The following is a 19474-nucleotide window of genomic DNA, read 5'->3' on the forward strand; positions in this document are numbered from 1 at the left end:
GGGTGGTTATATTTTTGGTATTACAGGCACGAATGCCTACATCCACCCAAGAGAACTAGAGATCTTCCTCTAAACATGAAAAACTTTCTACACTACTCTCCACCTCATAAAGTGACCTCCCCTTTGTTTATGCTTATGTTTTTACTACGGAGACAATATATAGGGAACCCAAAAGCCATAATCTCCACTCCTTTACAATTTTACTCCATACATGTAATGGACTCAAAACCCAATCTATTTACAAATGCTAGTCAAATAATAAATATGTAGACCCACAGAATACAAATCACACCCAACCCAAACATTCCTTGTATTTCTCAAGTGTGGTAGAACTATGATCGGGTGGAGAGACTTCAATTGAGGAGTGTTTCCTCCTCCATGTAAAATTCACATCTTAGAAGAGATGGATCCGATCATCAAAGATTCGGGCGTTGGTTGAGTTAAATTCCCAACATTCTCTCTCTCTCTCTCTCTCTCTCTCTCTGTGTGTGTGTGTGTGTGTGTGTTAAGAATCATATCAGTTGAAATTGCAAATTATGGAGCAATACCTCACGCACATTGTAATTAATTAACAAGATAGGATGTTGACCCATTAAGATAGAGGGACCTGGGGACCATATGAAATCATTGGATTTCTTATGTTTCATAATTTAGGGTTACAGCACTTAATCACGATTAGCATAGAAAAAGAAATCCAATTATCAGTATTTAATTTGGCGTCGTGCATCTCGTTGGAGTGGAGTCGTTAATCAAAGAAATTTGACCTCAATAATTGGGCATTTTATATGCCATATATATTACAAAGAGATATATCCATAGATCTTATGTTTCGATTTTGCAATTCCTTAAAATTCTTTCATCTTTGAGTAGGCCCAGCCCAATTTCATTTTCAAGCAAAATTTTCACAATCCTAACATGGCTAGAGCCTAGAGTACTAGACATGATTTGAACTTCTATAAGAGATTTGAACACACCAACCTAGTATTTGTGTATATATATATATTTATTATTAGATGAAATTTTGTTTGGAGAAGAAAACTATAAATTGCTTTGAACGCGTACTCGTTGTCTTAAAAGAGATATTTGCCCCCACACGATTGAAGCAAATTCACCTTTAGGATTCAACAAAGCATTGAAGAATCTAACTTAGATTCTAGAGAGATTCTGATTGCAAGAGAGAGAGAGAGAGAGAGAGAGTATTTAACAAATTGTGTGTTTTGATCGACTAGAACGGAACGGTCATAACTGGAACCCATTCACTGGAACGATCATAACTATTTCAATAGTCTCATTGGCACCCATTCACTGGAACGGTCATAACTATTTCAATAGTCATGATCATTCCAATAATCATGACTAATCTCTTCTTCATGGGTTTAAAACCCTTTATTACAATCTATCTAACATATATGTAGTGCCTTTCATGCATGCCTCTGCTGATTCCATACATCAACTCAGTGGTCTGAAACCTTGATCAACGGCCCATTTGGTTGGACCAATTGACCTCCCACCAGGCCTCGAAGACAAGATGTTCCAACTCTTTGAATTGATCATCTCTCCCAATAAAACAAAACAAATGGAAAATTACATGATTAACTACTTTTGGGTGAGGTGGCTCACGTACCACATGATCCGGTTCCCAAAATGGGAGAAAGGCTGACTTGTCTTCTACAACACTTTTTTTTTTTTTTTTGGTAAACTTCTACAACACTTTGTCAGTCACACTTTTTTATGTATATATATATTCCATCACATTCTCAGTCAGAAGTAGATTACTACATTCTAACTTTGAGATAATATACTAAGAGTTTAACTAGTTATCACTACATTGGTGATATTTGATTTTTATAACTATGTATTATTTCTGTCACGTGGCAATTCAGATGAAGCTGAAATTTTTGTGATCGACAAGACCCCATGATTTTCTATTTACCTGTCAAGTTTCAAGTTAATTAGAGTTTTTCACATTGCAAAACAAACCATTAAAATTTCAAGACTGCAAAAAACAGGGTGCATAGCTAGGGGTTGCCTGGACATAAATGAGGAGGGTATGCCATTATATACATGTTGAAATGATCAAATTCGAGATTAAAATTTGACATGTGGTTAATCTACAACATTTATTAGATATCACACGGTGGACTTATAACATTAATATTATTACAGAGACTAGAATGAGAGCCATGGTTACATTAATGCATTTGTCACTAAGCATGGTGACAACAAGATTTTCCATTTATTAGTTACCCACACTTGGAGTATGATATACACAAAAGTGGCAAGACAACATGAATGCACTAACAACTAGGAGGGAAGACCCTGTACGTGGATCCCATATCGATCACTTAATTCACTTCCAACTAGGTGAGTCACTCCGACCAATCCAAACCTGTGGGGTTGTAACAGTTCACCATCAACTCAAGTGGATTGTAGCTTAAACCGATCTGAAGTATAAAAGGAACAATGATGGACAAGGATAGATATTCATATTTATTATTATTACCTTATTTTACTCTTACTTAACTATTGTCTGGTTCTGACTTTATCATCGGAGATTAATCACGAGTTAACCTCGTGTTAAACAGACCATTGTCTATTCCTCTTACTAGTCATCCACCTCAGATTAGCTGGAATCCAGCGTCAACAGAGTACTTCCCCATATCTCCCGTGTATAAATAGCCTAACGTGCTCTCCTTCATCCCATTCTCCTCCTTCCTCAGCTGTGTTTATTCTTTTTGGTTTGCTCCGGTCTCTTTGTAAAGAAAGCATGTCTTCCGAAGAAGGGGTTTCTACATTTGAGGTGGAGTTTGAGATAAAGTGCTCAGCAGAGAAATTCTTCGACATTTACGCAGACCATGTAACCATGTTGCCACAGGTCCTCCCTCACATGTTTAGAAGCACCACAGTTGTCAAAGGGGATGGCAAGAGTGTGGGTTCTGTAGTGGACTGGGAATATTTTTTAGGTAACTATTAACATTCTTCCCTTTTGAATTAATTGCTTCCAAACAGAGACCCTTTATTTATGATGTATTTTACAAATTAAACCTAATTTTGGGTTAACTCTTGTTGATCACAGAGCCACCTATCTTTGAGACTGCAAGGCAAACTATTGAAGCAATAGATGAAGAAAAAATGGTACTCACCAAAAGATTCTACGGTGGTGATCTGGGGAAAAAATTTGATCTTTACAGAGCCACACTGACGGCTTTTAAGAAAGATGGAAAGAACTATGTGAAGTGGTGTCTTGATATCAAGAAGACGCATGGAGAAATTCCTGAGCCACATGACTACATGGATTTTATTGAGAAGTTCACCAAAGAGTTCGACTCTAGCCTTGCCAGTGGAAATATTTCTGTATAGACAAAAACCAGAAAGTTCTTACCTAGCTAGCTAGCTAGAGAATGTGTGTTGTGGCACTAGCTAGGTGGCATCTAAATGAAAGATAAAGATTACGTATCTGTGAAGGTGTGCCGGCGTATGAGTATAACTTTGTTCAATCATAGCTAGGGTTGCTTAAATTTCTCTACTTCCAATGAACTTGAAGACCCGTTGGTGACAGTGGCTAGATATGATATGTCTCAATCTTATGTATGATACTATGGCGTGTGTAATATACTAAAAACAATGGTCTACGCAGCTATAATAAATAAAACCTTTGTATTTGTATTTTTCAAGTCTTAGTTTTAAGGATTTTTATCCTCTCAATTTCTAATCTGTCAATTTCTATAAATTTCCCCCTTAGAATGTCGATATTGGACGATCAGATTTCAATTTCCAAATTTCACCCACCCAATCCTAAGCTAACCTGAGTTATCCGTTTCTCTCTCCTCTCTCACTCCTCCCTCTCTTGACGCCGAACACAACCCCGGCGATGACGATGGAAGATGACTCAGCAGGAGGCGGCGGTAGGAGATCAGGATTGGGTCTAGTGAGATCTTGGTTGGAGTCGCTTAATTTGAACACTTCAATTTTTTAAGATGGCTTCGCTTTACTTGGTCTTCCGGGAATGAAATCGAAACCACGTAGGTGAAGCCGAAGGGACAAAAAAGATAGAGAAGAGAAGAGATTATCCAGAGTAACAGAAGGGGAGAGCACCGAAAATTCAGGCATTTTAATGGAATTTGAAGGACATTGTATATATATGAGGCACCATTATAGAGCACAAGTGGGTTTCTTACAGAACTTAAGTTTAAGGGAGTGAGTAATTAGATGTTCTAAAGAATTTCTCGGTTCAGTTTTTCCTTAAATCTGATTATCAAAATCAATTCCAAATGAGTGTTTCTTAAAACAAATGGGCAAAATTAATTCATGGCCTGCTTCATACATCAAAGATTGAGATTCTTTTAGGGTTAAAATCCAGATCGAGCTTTTTAAGGGTAATGGGTTACATGTTCTAACGAATTTCTGGGTTCAGTTTTTACAGAAGGTTCAGAGTTGATTTTGCCAGATCTGAGTTATGTTCATTGATTCATAGCTTGGGTTTTGAATTGGTTCATATTATAGACATCAAGTTCGGTTTGATTTTTTTTTTTTTAAGCTCTTGATGGGTGAGAGAGGAGAGGTCAGAGAGCACTGAATTGAGAGAGGAGAGAGAAACAGGTAACTCGAGTTAGGATAGAATTGAATGGGTGAAATTTGGGCATTGAAATCTGATCGTCGATTTCAAGTACCATGTGATAACATTTTAAGGGAGAAATTGACGGATATGAAATTGAGAAAATAAAAATCTTAGCTGTAAATGATAGAATTATTATTTGGGCGATCTTGCTTTTAATTAAAATACAATCTTATAAATTTATCCAGGTAATCTAAATATCTGACAAAGCGATCTTTGTCCTCTGTACCATCATCAACCCTAATGAACCTGATCAACTTTAATCACCTTGGTCTCATCAAAGAAAAAAAAAAAAAAAAAAAACTTTAATCACCTTGGAACTCCAAGCTCCACGCATGAATAAGTCTCTCATCCAATCATCTCTCTCTCTCTCTCTCTCTCTCTCTCTCTCCTTTTCTTCTCGAGCCCTCTCTTTTCCTAAGGTGCAACTACCAATTTTTTACACAAAAATCAAGGACACCATTTCGCAAGCGGCCAAGAAAACAAGCCCTTGTGGTGTAGCCCACACTTTTCTTTCTTTATTCCCTCTGTGCACGTACAACTTTACTCGTATACTCATCGATGACAGACCTATATAGTGATGCATCGCCCTTCATGGTGTAATACCGTAACAAGAGCTCAAGAACATCAATACTGCCGTGATGAACTGCAAGTTGTTAGAAAAACTGTTGGGGTCCTTCTCATTAAAGAGGGACAGCTACCGTCCTTGACAAATGGCCTGGACAGTGGAGTGAATTACAAAATCAAATAAAAATATAGAGAAAGAAAAGAGAGTAATGGAGAGTAATAAGCTAATGGCCAAAATAGCAATCGGCCATTAAATGGAAGGAAGAAAAAATGGGGAGGGGTGCCTCCCACCTACCTTGTTTTGTTTAATAACGTGAAGAACAAGGTGAACGCTCCTCTATCATTTCCTATAATTAGGGGTAAGAGAAAGGGTTCTATACAGGTCGAACATACAAGTTCAAGAACTGTGAGTGTGGGAGAGTTGTTTGGAATTATTGGGTTTTGAGTATTCTCTTCAGGGGTTTGAGAGTGTGAGTTGAGAGAGGATGTACAAGAGGTATCCGGATTTGTATACAGGGTTGGGTTTGACTTAAATCCAAATGTACGTTATTACTTGTACGGTTGTTCTCTCAAGTTCTCTCATAGTGAAGAAGTCCCAATTACGCCCATGGATGTAGGCATTGCCAAACCATATAAACACTTGTATCTGTGAGTTTATTTGCTTTTATCATTTTTATACGCTCTTTGTATGTTCTCACTTTGTATTAACATGGTCACTATTCATGTGACACTATGCACAGTTACTATTCACGTACTGCCGTATTTCTCGAGTTTTCTTTATATAGGTGGAAAATGATTTCTGTACTTTTCCCAACAAAAATAACCCCAGAAATAGGGATTTTTGCAGAAAAAAGAAGATAAAGAGAAGATCACACAAACACACAAGCTTCAACCCTCCTTTCCTCTATGAATCGTACAACACTTTGAGGCTGGCTCTTAGGGTGGTTTGTGCCAACTATGCGATGGCGCTCTACTTACCGGTCACAAACTCGATCACATGTTTACTTTTCTCATTTGATCCTTGCACATCGTTGGTTCCCCAAATCCTCATGTTCCACTTGTGGAGATCTGTCGAAGTTCTGATACCACTATTGAGATGAGTGTACATATAAGAAAAAGAAATCAAGCAAACAATCAGGCATAAACGTGAGAAACTTAACTTGGTTCAACACGAATGCCTACATTCACATTAGAGAACCAGATAATACTTCTGTAGTGCGCCAAAAAATCTCTACACCACTTTCCACCTCCTTGTGTAATCTCATTCTTACACCTAGGGTTTTTCCCCAATAAAGATAATATATAAGCACCCTAGAAACTAATTCTCAAACAATTAAATTCTAGTACATATATGAACCAAAAAAATGAGCCAACTAAATATATACAAGGTCCAACAACAACTGCGTGGGTTCTGCAGAATACACAACACAAAACCCAACAAAAAAGGGTAGGATATTTGGGGTAAATCTGTAAATGGATACTCACTATATATGAGTCATAGAACTGATTTTATACTAATATGCAGAATTTTTAACCCTGAATAGAGGAGAATGAAATATTTTTAAAATTGCACAGCAATAAAATCGACAAAAAATTATAAGAGACTAAGAAAGAGCTTAAAGAACCCACATTTTTTTTTTGCTAAAGGTCAGCAAAGTATGTATTAATATAAAAGAATATGAAATACAAGAATGACTGGAAGACTAACTAAAAGAAAAAGGCCCAGAAAATTGCCGATTGCTTTCGGCAACGCCCGTAGCGAAAGGCAAACCCTGAGCCCTATTACAAAAGAGCAGAGAAGTCTCTTAAAAGAAACTCAAAAATCAGAGAGCCGCTTAGGTAAATCTGTAGTAGGGGTGACCTAGAGCATCCCCAGAGATCGCATGTGCAATGAAATGAGGGGATTCAGTCCAAATGTTTGAAGTCTTCACTTTTGCCGCATGATTCGCTAAGGCATCAGCAGGCGCATTTGCTTCCCGATAATAGTGGGAGAGTCGCCACTGTATAGAGTCAAGGAAAATAGAGACCATCCACCAGTTCTATAGGAAACACCAAGGAATCCTGTGGGAAAGGATGGATGTTACCACGGTTGTCGAGTCACTCTCAATCCATAGCATATCAATATGTAAATCCCGTGCCTACTTGATCCCCTCAAAGAACGCTGCCATCTCTACCCTGAAATTTGTTCCCACCCCCTGCTAGGACGAGAAACATCTAATAGCAGAACCAACATAGCTGTTCACATTTTTTATTTTTGAACAGCCTAATAGATTTCTTTCAATAATTTTTTTCTTCAGTGGAAGAATATATTTCTAAACAACAAAATTTGCAGCATTGAAGGGAAAAAATTCTTCCACGTGCTTCCACGTGTAACGATTAAATTATTTCCAAGAGAAATTAAAAAGTTTAATATAATAACAAGGATAATTGCTGTGGTAGAATTGGAGGCATATCAATATTAATTAGGGTTGTTGATGAGGCATAAAACACCCTACCTATCGGAGGTTGCCACGTGGCTGATCCGACCTCAGTCTGAGAACCGAGTTGAGCCGAGCAGGAGAATGGGCCGACCCCATCTTCGATAAGTCATCTGACAGAGCCAGGCTCGAGTGAGCTGGCCGGTGGTTGAGGCCGAGCTCATACAGGTCAGCCAGACTCCTAGCCGAGCTTGAGGCCGAGAACCACCTCTCGGGCCGACCTCCTCTGCCGACCCCTTGGGCCGACCTCCGAGGCTGAGCCCTCCTCCACTGAGGCTGCCATAGCACCCCGCCGGGGATCTCTGGGCCACGTCAGCACATCCCGAGAATCACGGGATAAGGATCGAGCCACGATCCCAGCACAACACGGAATCGCACTCTACATGGACTCTTACCTTAATAAGAGTCCGACCCCGAAAATGACTCTCCACTCCGCTCTACGCGGGAGAACCTTCCGAAAGAAGGACTCCTACCATACTAGGACTCTTCCATCCGTCTCATCTCCTCCTCACTCTATAAATACCCAGGTATGGAGCACTATTCCTCATCTCACTTTTACTAGCAGTTACGCTGTTGCATTGGAGACCTGACTTGAGCATCGGAGAGTCCTAGGCCGGAGCCACACCGGCCCTCTTGCGCTCATTGCTTGGTTTTTGCAGGCTCATCCGCGGGCGAACCAAGCACCGGAGGTTTTCACACGCAACAGTTGTGATCTTATTAGTAACACATAGTGGTGGCAATCCCCTATATTAAATCATAAATTAATATACATATCCACTCCACATCTTGGCTAGTTAAAATCCCTCACAATCATTCTCAGGCAAAACTTTAAGGAATGAAGAATTGGATCATTACAGTACCCCCAACCCCACCTTCACGGCTTCACCCCAGAGAAAAAAGGGAATTTTTTTTTTATTATTATTATTAAATATTGTAAAACTTTTCATAATTCAGTAAATTAATGTATGCCTATCTAGACAGGTAAATGGGAAGGGTGAACTCTTTAAACTTTCTATTTACTAGGAAGGTAAGAACTCTTTACGCTTACCTTATCTGTTTTTTTCTGTAATGGTATGAATCCTTGACCCATGACCTTCAAAAAAAGGACATAGTATTTTTTGGAGATGGGGATATATAAATGGATAACCATCTAACCATTGACAATCTTCCATGTATGTTCCAAGGACATTAATAATATTGCCGACTCTTTGACAAGAGGCCCTATCTTTAGCATGTAAGACAAATTGGTCTATTTTCAATTGATGGATACAGGAACAATGTTGTCAGATATCCATGCGCCCCACACACTCTCATGATCAATAGTATTTTTCTTAACAAAAAAAATTGATCTTATACCAATGCTAAGAATTTTTTAACCCCAAATAATGGAAGATAATGAAATCCATTAAAATTGCATTAAAATAAAATTATTAAAAAAAGGAAGTGCTTAAAAGGACCCACATTTTTCATTTTTGGACAACTAACCCATATTTTTTTTATTATTTCATTGGAAAATATATTTCTAGACAGCTAATACGACATCGAAGGAAAAGAAATTTAATGTAACAAATAATTGTAGCGACAAAATTAGTTGCCTATTGGGATTAAGCTTGTCTTGAAATACAACATAAAAGTGTTTGAATAGCACATTGGCCTATAGGGACTGTCAGGTCATACACGAAAGGGTATGCCATTATATATAGATTGAAAAATGTTTGAATTTGAGATTGAAATTTGATATGTTGCTAATATAGACCATTTCTTAGATATCCAACGGTGAGCTTGTCACATCACTCTTCCTTTTGGTTTTTTTCTTACCACATTGTCACATAACTCTTCCATGAAATGAAAAGAGAGTCATGGTTACAATGCATTTGTCACCAAATGTGGTGACAACAAGATTTCCCCACAGTACATCTCATATCTCCCTTGTAATCGTGTATAAATAACCTAACCTGCTCTCCTCCATCCCAACATCCTCCTTCCTCAGTTGTGTTTATTCTTTTTTCGTTTGCTTCAGTATCTTTGTGTGTGTATGTTGTTGGAAAAAACTCTGATTGAAGAAGGAATCTTCAAACTGCTTTGAACGCGATCTCGCTATCTTAAAGGAGATATTCGCCCCACACGACAAAATCACCTTCTGGAATCAACAAAGCAATAAAAATTAAAACACAGAACTCCTTTTAGAGATACTGAATTGTAAGAGAGAGAGAGAGATATTTTGTTTGAACACAGTACTTCTATAGAAGTGGAGCACCTCTTCTGAATAGACATATCTATTCATTTTGTATTTAGACCATTAGATCGATTGTCATCCGATCTAACGGTCCAAATAAAATCAGAGATGAACCTGTTCACAACAGTCACATCCTATCAAACGTGATCCACGGATCTGATCATTTCAAAAAATCAACGTACCAGATGATGCAAAGCAGCCACTAACGCCTCTACTGTCCACGCCACACGTGCGCGTACGCGTATGCGGATGGCTACCGTATATACACCGTAGAATGTCTCCCTTTTTCGATTTAATTCAAGAGATAAAGAAGATAATATAATAAATACCATTTACAACTCTTGTAGTTTTTCGATGTGGGACTAAAGCACTTTGACCAAAATAACAAAGTATTTATTTAATCTCTCATTTTATTACAATCTATCTAACATATATTATCATGTCATTGTAAAGAAAGCATGTCTTCGACACACGTCCTCCCTCTCACATGTTTAAGGCCACCTCAGTGGTTAAAGGGGATGGCAAGAGTGTGAGTTCTGTAATAGACTGGGAATACGCTTTAGGTAATTATAATATTCTTCAATTCCCTTCTAAATTACATCCAAACAGACCCTTTAGTTATGTGTTTCACAATGGCTAACTTTTGAGTTCTTGTTGATAACAGAGCCACCTAACTTTGAGACTACAAGGTAGACGATTGAAGCACTAGATGAAGAAAAAATGGTACTCACTAAAAGATTTTATGGTGGACATCTTGGGAAAAAAATTTGATCTTTTCAGGGCCACACTGAAGGCTTTAACATAGGATACAGTTTTTCATTATTCTCAAACATCTTTTGATACATTGGATTTCTAATAAAATATCTAGGGGTTGGCCCGGGTCCCAGTGAATATTCTGGTTTAAAAAAACAAAAAAAAGGCACCCCCTAAAAGTTGAGGTCTTGCACTGAATGGTCCCCGGGTAATATGTGCTCCAATTGATATATAGGATTCCAACGAAGGGAAGGCAGGAGTCCTTCAACCACATTACTCATTAAAGAATAGATGCCCAAAAGGGTGAAAGGGATTGCAATGGAGTGGAGTAAAAGGGACCACTCTAGTGGGCTAGTGGCCTTACTTAAGAGAGATGCAGTGATGGTGAATGAGAGCCATGGTTACAATGCATTTGTCACTAAACATGGTGACAACAAGAATTCCCATTCATTAGTTATCCATGTTCACCGCTTTGAGAATGACATACACAAAATATACATATACACGTGGCAAGGCAACATGAACATTCACCCCCTCGCGTCAACAGGTGTCCCGTGTATAAATAACCTAACGTGCTCTCCAAGCGTCATCCCAATCTCCTCCGGCCTTCCTCAGCTGTGTGCTCTTCTTATTTTGATTGGTTTGTTCCGGTCTCTTTGTGTGTGTTGTGTGTAAAGAAAGCATGTCTTCCGAAGAAGGGGTTTCTACATTTGAGGTGGAGTTTGAGATCAAGTGCTCAGCAGAGAAATTCTTCGACATTTACGCAGACCATGTAACCATGTTACCACAGGTCCTCCCTCACATGTTTAGAAGCACCACAGTTGTTAAAGGGGATGGCAAGAGTGTGGGTTCTGTAGTGGACTGGGAATATTTTTTAGGTAACTATTAACATTCTTCCCTTCTGAATTAATTGCTTCCAAACAGAGACCCTTTATTTATGTATATATTTTACTAATTAAACCTAACTTTGGGTTAACTCTTGTTGATCACAGAGCCACCTAGCTTTGAGACTGCAAGGCAAACGATTGAAGCAATAGATGAAGAAAAAATGGTACTCACCAAAAGATTCTACGGTGGTGATCTGGGGAAAAAGTTTGATCTTTACAGAGCCACACTGACGGCTTTTAAGAAAGATGGAAAGAACTATGTGAAGTGGTGTCTTGATATCAAGAAGACGCATGGAGAAATTCCTGAGCCACATGATTATATGGATTTTATTGAGAAGTTCACCAAAGAGTTCGACTCTAGCCTTGCCACTGGAAATGTTTCTGCATAGACAGAAAGCAGAAGTAACCTAGCTAGCTAGCTAGCTAGAGAATGTGTGTGGCAGTGTGGCACTACCTAGGTTGCATCTAAATAAAAGATAAAGATTTCTCTACTTCCATGAACTTGAAGACCATATCTTACTGCTTAGCTGAGTTGGTGAAAGGGGCTAGATATGATATGTTGATATGTCCCAATCTTCTGTATGATACTATGGTGTGTGTAATACTAGAAACGATGGTCTATGCAGCTATAATAAATAAAAAACATTGTATTTGTATCTTCCAAGTCTTAGTTTTAAGTTACCATTAAAAAAAAATAAAAGTGTCTTAGCTTTAAGGATTTTTATCCTCTCAATTTCTAATATTGTTGGAAAAAACAAACTCTGTCTGAGAATGTAACATACACCAGCACTCCTATGAGTCTACCTCCATCCTCCCACATATGAAAAGATGTCTTTACCTCTTATTTTGAGGAGGGAGAGATGGACACATGAGAGTGTTGACATAAACCACACTCTCAGGCAATAACTCGATCAGACGTTAGCTCATATAACGTACCACTTTTCTGGGCTCAGATCTCTCACAAGCCCGCTGTTGAACGAATTGTACTAATAGTTTCCAACCTCCCCCAATAAATTGTAGGATTAATTTGCAATTTATTTCCAACCTCACAATCCAACCAAACCCGTCACTATCTCACCTTTTTTCACCACCGATTTTTATTTTGTTGGTAAAACTTCACCACCGATTTTCACTTATTCCTTTCTCCCTCGCGGTGTTTCTTGTCTCTCAAACTTGATCTCTCCATAACTTCTCTAGTCAAAATCAGGATCACTCCCACCCACATGTCAACATTTTAAGGGAGAAATTGAGAGGATAAAAATCCTAGCTGTAAATGATAGAATTACCATTTGAGTGATCTTCCTTCTAATTAAAATACGATATCTTATAAATATCTGTCAAAATGGTATATAGGATGAAACCCGAAACCCAAATTTTATGGACATATAAATCTCAAGATTCGCTACTCACATGTAAAACAACAAATTTGAGAGGATCTCCATGCATTAGACAATTCCTATATGATTTCCATAATTAATGGTTACCGGTAATGATACAAAAGTTGATAATACCCTCATAATTTTATTAATTTTCTTTTGGATAGACATAATTTTATAAATTTAAGGCACGCAATTTGAGGATCCTATAGTCATTATGACTATTCGATTTGTGCAACTACCAATTTTTTACACAAAAATCAAGGACACCATTTTGCAAGCGGCCAAGAAAACAAGCCGCTATGGTGTAGCCCACGGTTTACCCAAAAAAAAAAACAAAAATGTAACCCACACTTTTCTGAGTTCAGATCTGCCATCCACATGGGCATGTGACGGTTGGGGACAGATCTGAATCTTCCATAGGGTGTGGAACCCGTCTCTAGGGTTGGGACGAACCCGTCCCCATGTGGGTAGGTGATCCGGATTCCATTTTTCTTTCTTTATTCCCTCTATGCACCTACAACTTTACTCATATACTTATTGATGACAGTCCCATATAGTGATGCATCGCCCTTCATGGTGTAATAGTCCAACAGGTCCTCAAGAACATCAACACTATTGTGAAGACCTGCAAGCTGTTAGAAAAACAATGTCCAGAAATAGGGATTTTTGTAGAAAAACGAAGATAAAGAGAAAATCACACAAACACACAAAACATATGCCGATATACATATCATTTCAAAGGCGAAACGACCATTCTATCGTGTTTTGAAGGCGAAATGACCGCCGAAGAATCGCCACAGCATTTTTTGACTGAGATCAGGCTTCACCAATAACACAAGCTTCGACCCTCCTTCCCTTTGTGACTCGTACAACACTTTTGAGGCTGGCTCTTGAGCTAGTTTGTGCCATTTATGCTATGGTGCTCTACTTGCCGGTCACGAGCTCGACCACATGTTTACTTTTCCCATTTGATCCTTGTACATCGTTGGTTCCTCAAATCTTCATGTTCCATTTGTGGAGATCTATCGAAGTTTTGATACCACTATTGAGATGAATGTACAAATAATTAAAAAAAAAATCAAGCAAACAATCAGGCATAAATGTGAGAAACTTAACGTGGTTCTACACGACTTCCTACATTCACATTCGAGAACCAGGTAATTTTTTAGTAGCTAAAAAATCTCTACACCACTTGCCACCTCCTTGTGTAATCTCATTCTTACACCTAGGGTTCCCCCCCCCCCCCCCCGATAAAGATAATATATAAGCACCCTAGAAATTAATTCTCACACAATTACAATTTTAATCTTGTATATATATAAACCAAAAAAAAATGATCCAATTAAATATATACAAAGTCCAACAATAACTGTGTGGGTTCTGCAGAATACATGCATGACACACAACCCAACAAAAAAGGGTAGGATATTGGGGGCAAATCTTTAAATGAATACTCAATATATATGAGTCATAGAGCTTATCTTATACTAATATGCAGAATTTATTAACATTGAATGGAGGAGAAGGAAATCTTTTTGAAATTGCAAAGAAAAAAAATCTACAAAAAATTATAAGGAAATGAATTTTTCATTTTTTGACAGCCAAATGGATTTACAATATATTTCTAGACAACCAAATGTGGCAATAAAGGAAAAAAAATAATCTAGCACGACAATTAATTATTTTCCGGAGAAATTAAAGAATTTAATATAATAATAAGACTAATTGTTGTGGTAGAATTGGAGGCATATCAATATATAGAAGGGTTGTGATCTTATTACTACCACATACTGGTGGCAATCCCCTATATTAAATCGTAAATTAATATACATATCCACTCCACATCTTGGCTAGTTAAAATCCCTCACCATCATTCTCAGGCAAAACTTTAAGGAATGAAGAATTGGATCATTATGGTACCCCAACCCACCTTCACCACACAGAAAAAAAGGAATTTTTTTTTATTATTAAATATTGTAAAACTTTTCATAACTCAATAAATTAATGTATGCCTATCTACACAGGTAAATGGGAAGGTGGGAACCCCTTTGTACTCTTTAAACTTTCCATTTACTAGGCAGGTAAGAACTCTTTACAAGGAGGGTCCTGTCCTTGACCCATGATGATGGGATATGTAAATGGATAACCATAACCTGTCTTCAAACTAATCTTCTATTTCTAGATTTGTTTTTTTTATGTATGTTCCAAGGACATTAATAATATTGCCAACTCTTTGACAAGAGGCCCTATCTTTAGCATGTAAGACAAATTGGTCTATTTTCAATTGATGGATACAGGAACAATGTTGTCAGATATCCATGCGCCCCACACACTCTCATGATCAATAGTATTTTTCTTAACAAAAAAAATTGATCTTATACCAATGCTAAGAATTTTTTAACCCCAAATAATGGAAGATAATGAAATTCATTAAAATTGCATTAAAATAAAATTATAAAAAAAGGAAGTGCTTAAAAGGACCCACATTTTTCATTTTTGGACAACTAACCCAATTTTTTTTTATTATTTCATTGGAAAATATATTTCTAGACAGCTAATAGGACATCGAAGGAAAAGAAGTTTAATGTAACAAATAATTGTGGCGACAAAATTAGTTGCCTATTGGGATTAAGCTTGTCTTGAAATACAACATAAAAGTTTTTGAATAGCACATTGGCCTATAGGGATTGTCAGGTCATACACGAAAGGGTATGCCATTATATATAGATTGAAAAATGTTTGAATTTGAGATTGAAATTTGATATGTTGCTAATATAGACCATTTCTTAGATATCCAACGATGAGCTTGTCACATCACTCTTCCTTTTGGTTTTTTTCTTACCACATTGTCACATAACTCTTCCATGAAATGAAAAGAGAGTCACGGTTACAATGCATTTGTCACCAAATGTGGTGACAACAAGATTTCCCCACAGTACATCTCATATCTCCCTTGTAATCGTGTATAAATAACCTAACCTGCTCTCCTCCATCCCAACATCCTCCTTCCTCAGTTGTGTTTATTCTTTTTTTGTTTGCTTCAGTATCTTTGTGTGTGTATGCTGTTGGAAAAAACTCTGATTGAAGAAGGAATCTTCAAACTGCTTTGAACGCGATCTCGCTATCTTAAAGGAGATATTCGCCCCACACAACCAAATCACCTTCTAGAATCAACAAAGCAATAAAAATTAAAACACAGAACTCCTTTTAGAGATACTGAATTGTAAGAGAGAGAGAGAGATATTTTGTTTGAACACAGTACTTCTATAGAAGTGGAGCACCTCTTCTAAATAGACATATCTATTCATTTTGTATTTAGACCATTAGATCGATTGTCATCCGATCTAACGGTCCAAATAAAATCAGAGATGAACCTGTTCACAACAGTCACATCCTATCAAACGTGATCCACGGATCTGATCATTTCAAAAAATCAACGTACCAGATGATGCAAAGCAGCCACTAACGCCTCTACTGTCCACGCCACACGTGCGCGTACGCGTGTGCGGATGACTACCGTATATACACCGTAGAATGTCTCCCTTTTTCGATTTAATTCAAGAGATAAAGAAGATAATATAATAAATACCATTTATAACTCTTGTAGTTTTTCGATGTGGGACTAAAGTACATTGACCAAAATAACAAAGTATTTATTTAATCTCTCATTTTATTACAATCTATCTAACATATATTATCATGTCATTGTAAAGAAAGCATGTCTTCGACACACATCCTCCCTCTCACATGTTTAAGGCCACCTCAGTGGTTAAAGGGGATGGCAAGAGTGTGAGTTCTGTAATAGACTGGGAATACGCTTTAGGTAATTATAATATTCTTCAATTCCCTTCTAAATTACATCCAAACAGACCCTTTAGTTATGTGTTTCACAATGGCTAACTTTTGAGTTCTTGTTGATAACAGAGCCACCTAACTTTGAGACTACAAGGCAGACGATTGAAGCACTAGATGAAGAAAAAATGGTACTCACTAAAAGATTTTATGGTGGACATCTTGGAAAAAAAATTTGATCTTTTCAGGGCCACACTGAAGGCTTTAACATAGGACACAGTTTTTCATTATTCTCAAACATCTTTTGATACATTGGATTTCTAATAAAATTTCTAGGGGTTGGCCCAGGTCCCAGTAAATATTCTGGTTTAAAAAAACAAAAAAAAGGCACCCCCTAAAAGTTGAGGTCTTGCACTGAATGGTCCCCGGGTAATATGTGCTCCAATTGATATATAGGATTCCAACGAAGGGAAGGCAGGAGTCCTTCAACCACATTACTCATTAAAGAATAGATGCCCAAAAGGGTGAAAGGGATTGCAATGGAGTGGAGTAAAAGGGACCACTCTAGTGGGCTAGTGGCCTCACTTAAGAGAGATGCAGTGATGGGGAATGAGAGCCATAGTTACAATGCATTTGTCACTAAGCATGGTGACAACAAGAATTCCCATTTATTAGTTACCCATGTTCACCGCTTAGAGAATGATATACACAAAATATACATATACACGTGGCAAGGCAACATGAACATTCACCCCCTCGCGTCAACAGGTGTCCCATGTATAAATAACCTAACGTGCTCTCCTAGCGTCATCCCAATCTCCTCCGGCCTTCCTCAGCTGTGTGCTCTTCTTATTTTGATTGGTTTGTTCCGGTCTCTTTGTGTGTGTTGTGTGTAAAGAAAGCATGTCTTCCGAAGAAGGGGTTTCTACATTTGAGGTGGAGTTTGAGATCAAGTGCTCAGCAGAGAAATTCTTCGACATTTACGCAGATCATGTAACCATGTTACCACAGGTCCTCCCTCACATGTTTAGAAGCACCACTGTGGTTAAAGGGGATGGCAAGAGTGAGGGTTCTGTAGTGGATTGGGAATATTTTTTAGGTAAACTATAACAACATTCTTCCCTTCCCTTCCCTTCTGAATTATTAATTGCTTCCAAACAGAGACCCTTTATTTATTATGTATTTTACAAATTAAACCTAACTTTGGGTTAACTCTTGTACGTTGATCACAGAACCACCTAGCTTTGAGACTGCAAGGCAAACGATTGAAGCAATAGATGAAGAAAAAATGGTACTGGTCAAAAGATTCTACGGTGGTGGTCTAGGGAAAAAATTTGATCTTTACAGGGCCACACTGACGGCTTTTAAGAAGGATGGAAAGAACTATGTGAAGTGGTGTCTTGATATCAAGAAGACGCATGGACAAATTCCTGACCCACATGACTACATGGATTTTATTGAGAAGTTCACCAAAGAGTTCGACTCTAGCCTTTCCACTGGAAATATTTCTGCATAAACAGAAACCAGAAGTTCTTACCTATCTAGCTAGCTAGAGAATGTGTATACGTGGCACTAGCTGGCTAGGTTACATCTAAATAAATGATAACTACTTGGTATCTGTGAAGGTGTGGCGGCGCGCGCGTATGAGTATAAGTATGTTCGATCATAGATAGGGTTGCTGAGTTGGTGAAAGGGGCTAGTTATGATATCTCCTAATCTTCTTTGTGATACTATGGCGTGTGTAATACTTAGAAACAGTGCTCTATGCAGCTATATATAATAAATAAATAAAAACTGAGTATTTGTATTGTCTAAGTCTTAGCTTAATTAAATGATAGAATTATCATTTGGGTGATCTTGCTTCTAATTAAAATACGATATGGTAATCTAAATATCTACCAAAGTGGCATATAGGGGGATGAGACAAATTTGATGTTAGATATACTTCTTCCCACTCCTAGCTCTATACTAGAACCAAGAAAGCAAACATCCAAAGCAAATAGTGGATCCCCATGCATTAGGCAATGCTTTCTATTTATTAATGGTTACCTGTAATGCTACAAAAGTTGATAATATCCTCATAATTTTATAAATATTTTTTTTTGGTAGCCATAATTTTATAAATTTACGGCACTCAATTTGTGTATCCTATAGTCTCATCAATCCTTATGAATCTGATCAACTTTAACCACCTTGGAACTCTAAGCTCCATGCATGAATAAGTCTTTCAGACCATGAGTTCCACATGAGTACAAGTAATTTATTGAGAAGGTATTCGTAAATGGAAGATTCTTCCATCAACTCCATCAAATAAGGGGTGTAAGGGCTTTTATGTCATTTTAAATTGACATTTATATCAATCTGACTGCATTTAATGTAGCTATGGCCGTGCATGAAAACTTTTGTCTTATCTTATTATATAAAATTTGAGGATAAAGATTTTTAGAATAGCTGCCAATGTTGCCTAGATAAGCTTATCAAGGTGATCCAAATATTTGTCAAGGTCATCCGAAAGGCTGCTTTTTCTATCGGTGCTTTTAAATCCCCTAGCATGGATGGCTTTCAGGCTTGTTTTTACCACACCTTCTGGGACATTATTGAATCTGATGTTGCAAACTTTGTGACATCTTTTTTTTCCTCGGGGGGTGCTTCCCCCAGGATGCAACCATACCCTAATTTGTATGATCACTAAACATGATTTGGCAAGAACCGTGACTGATTTTAGGCCTATTAGCCTTTGCAATGTCTCTGATAAGATTGTGGCTAAA

The 19474-nt window shown here is 37.7% G+C and overlaps 3 protein-coding genes across 5 annotated transcripts; all 3 read left to right on the plus strand.

Moving 5' to 3' along the window:
* Nucleotides 1-2767: 2767 nt before the first annotated feature.
* LOC122645371 (MLP-like protein 423) lies at nt 2768-3360 on the plus strand. Its single transcript, XM_043838681.1, has 2 exons — nt 2768-2963; nt 3077-3360. The coding sequence occupies exons 1-2, from the start codon at nt 2768-2770 to the stop codon at nt 3358-3360; spliced, it is 480 nt and encodes a 159-aa protein (XP_043694616.1).
* Nucleotides 3361-9676: 6316 nt separating this feature from the next.
* Nucleotides 9677-11944, plus strand: LOC122646693 (MLP-like protein 423). Its single transcript, XM_043840285.1, has 3 exons — nt 9677-9691; nt 11302-11526; nt 11641-11944. The coding sequence occupies exons 2-3, from the start codon at nt 11331-11333 to the stop codon at nt 11922-11924; spliced, it is 480 nt and encodes a 159-aa protein (XP_043696220.1). The 5' UTR covers nt 9677-9691; nt 11302-11330; the 3' UTR covers nt 11925-11944.
* Nucleotides 11945-15932: 3988 nt separating this feature from the next.
* LOC122646695 (MLP-like protein 423) lies at nt 15933-18240 on the plus strand. Of its 3 annotated transcripts, XM_043840290.1 has the most exons (4): nt 15933-15972; nt 16611-16640; nt 17621-17805; nt 17939-18240. In XM_043840290.1, exons 2-4 carry the CDS (start codon nt 16633-16635, stop codon nt 18220-18222), a joined length of 477 nt encoding a protein of 158 aa, XP_043696225.1. In that variant the 5' UTR covers nt 15933-15972; nt 16611-16632; the 3' UTR covers nt 18223-18240. The 3 variants fall into 3 exon arrangements, with proteins under 3 accessions (XP_043696225.1, XP_043696223.1, XP_043696224.1); XM_043840288.1 differs by lacking the exons at nt 15933-15972; nt 16611-16640 and having other exon boundaries at nt 17570-17805; XM_043840289.1 differs by lacking the exons at nt 15933-15972; nt 16611-16640 and having other exon boundaries at nt 17570-17798; nt 17932-18240.
* Nucleotides 18241-19474: the final 1234 nt, after the last annotated feature.

This window comes from Telopea speciosissima, chromosome 11 (genome assembly GCF_018873765.1).
Source record: "Telopea speciosissima isolate NSW1024214 ecotype Mountain lineage chromosome 11, Tspe_v1, whole genome shotgun sequence".
Lineage (NCBI taxonomy): Eukaryota > Viridiplantae > Streptophyta > Magnoliopsida > Proteales > Proteaceae > Telopea > Telopea speciosissima.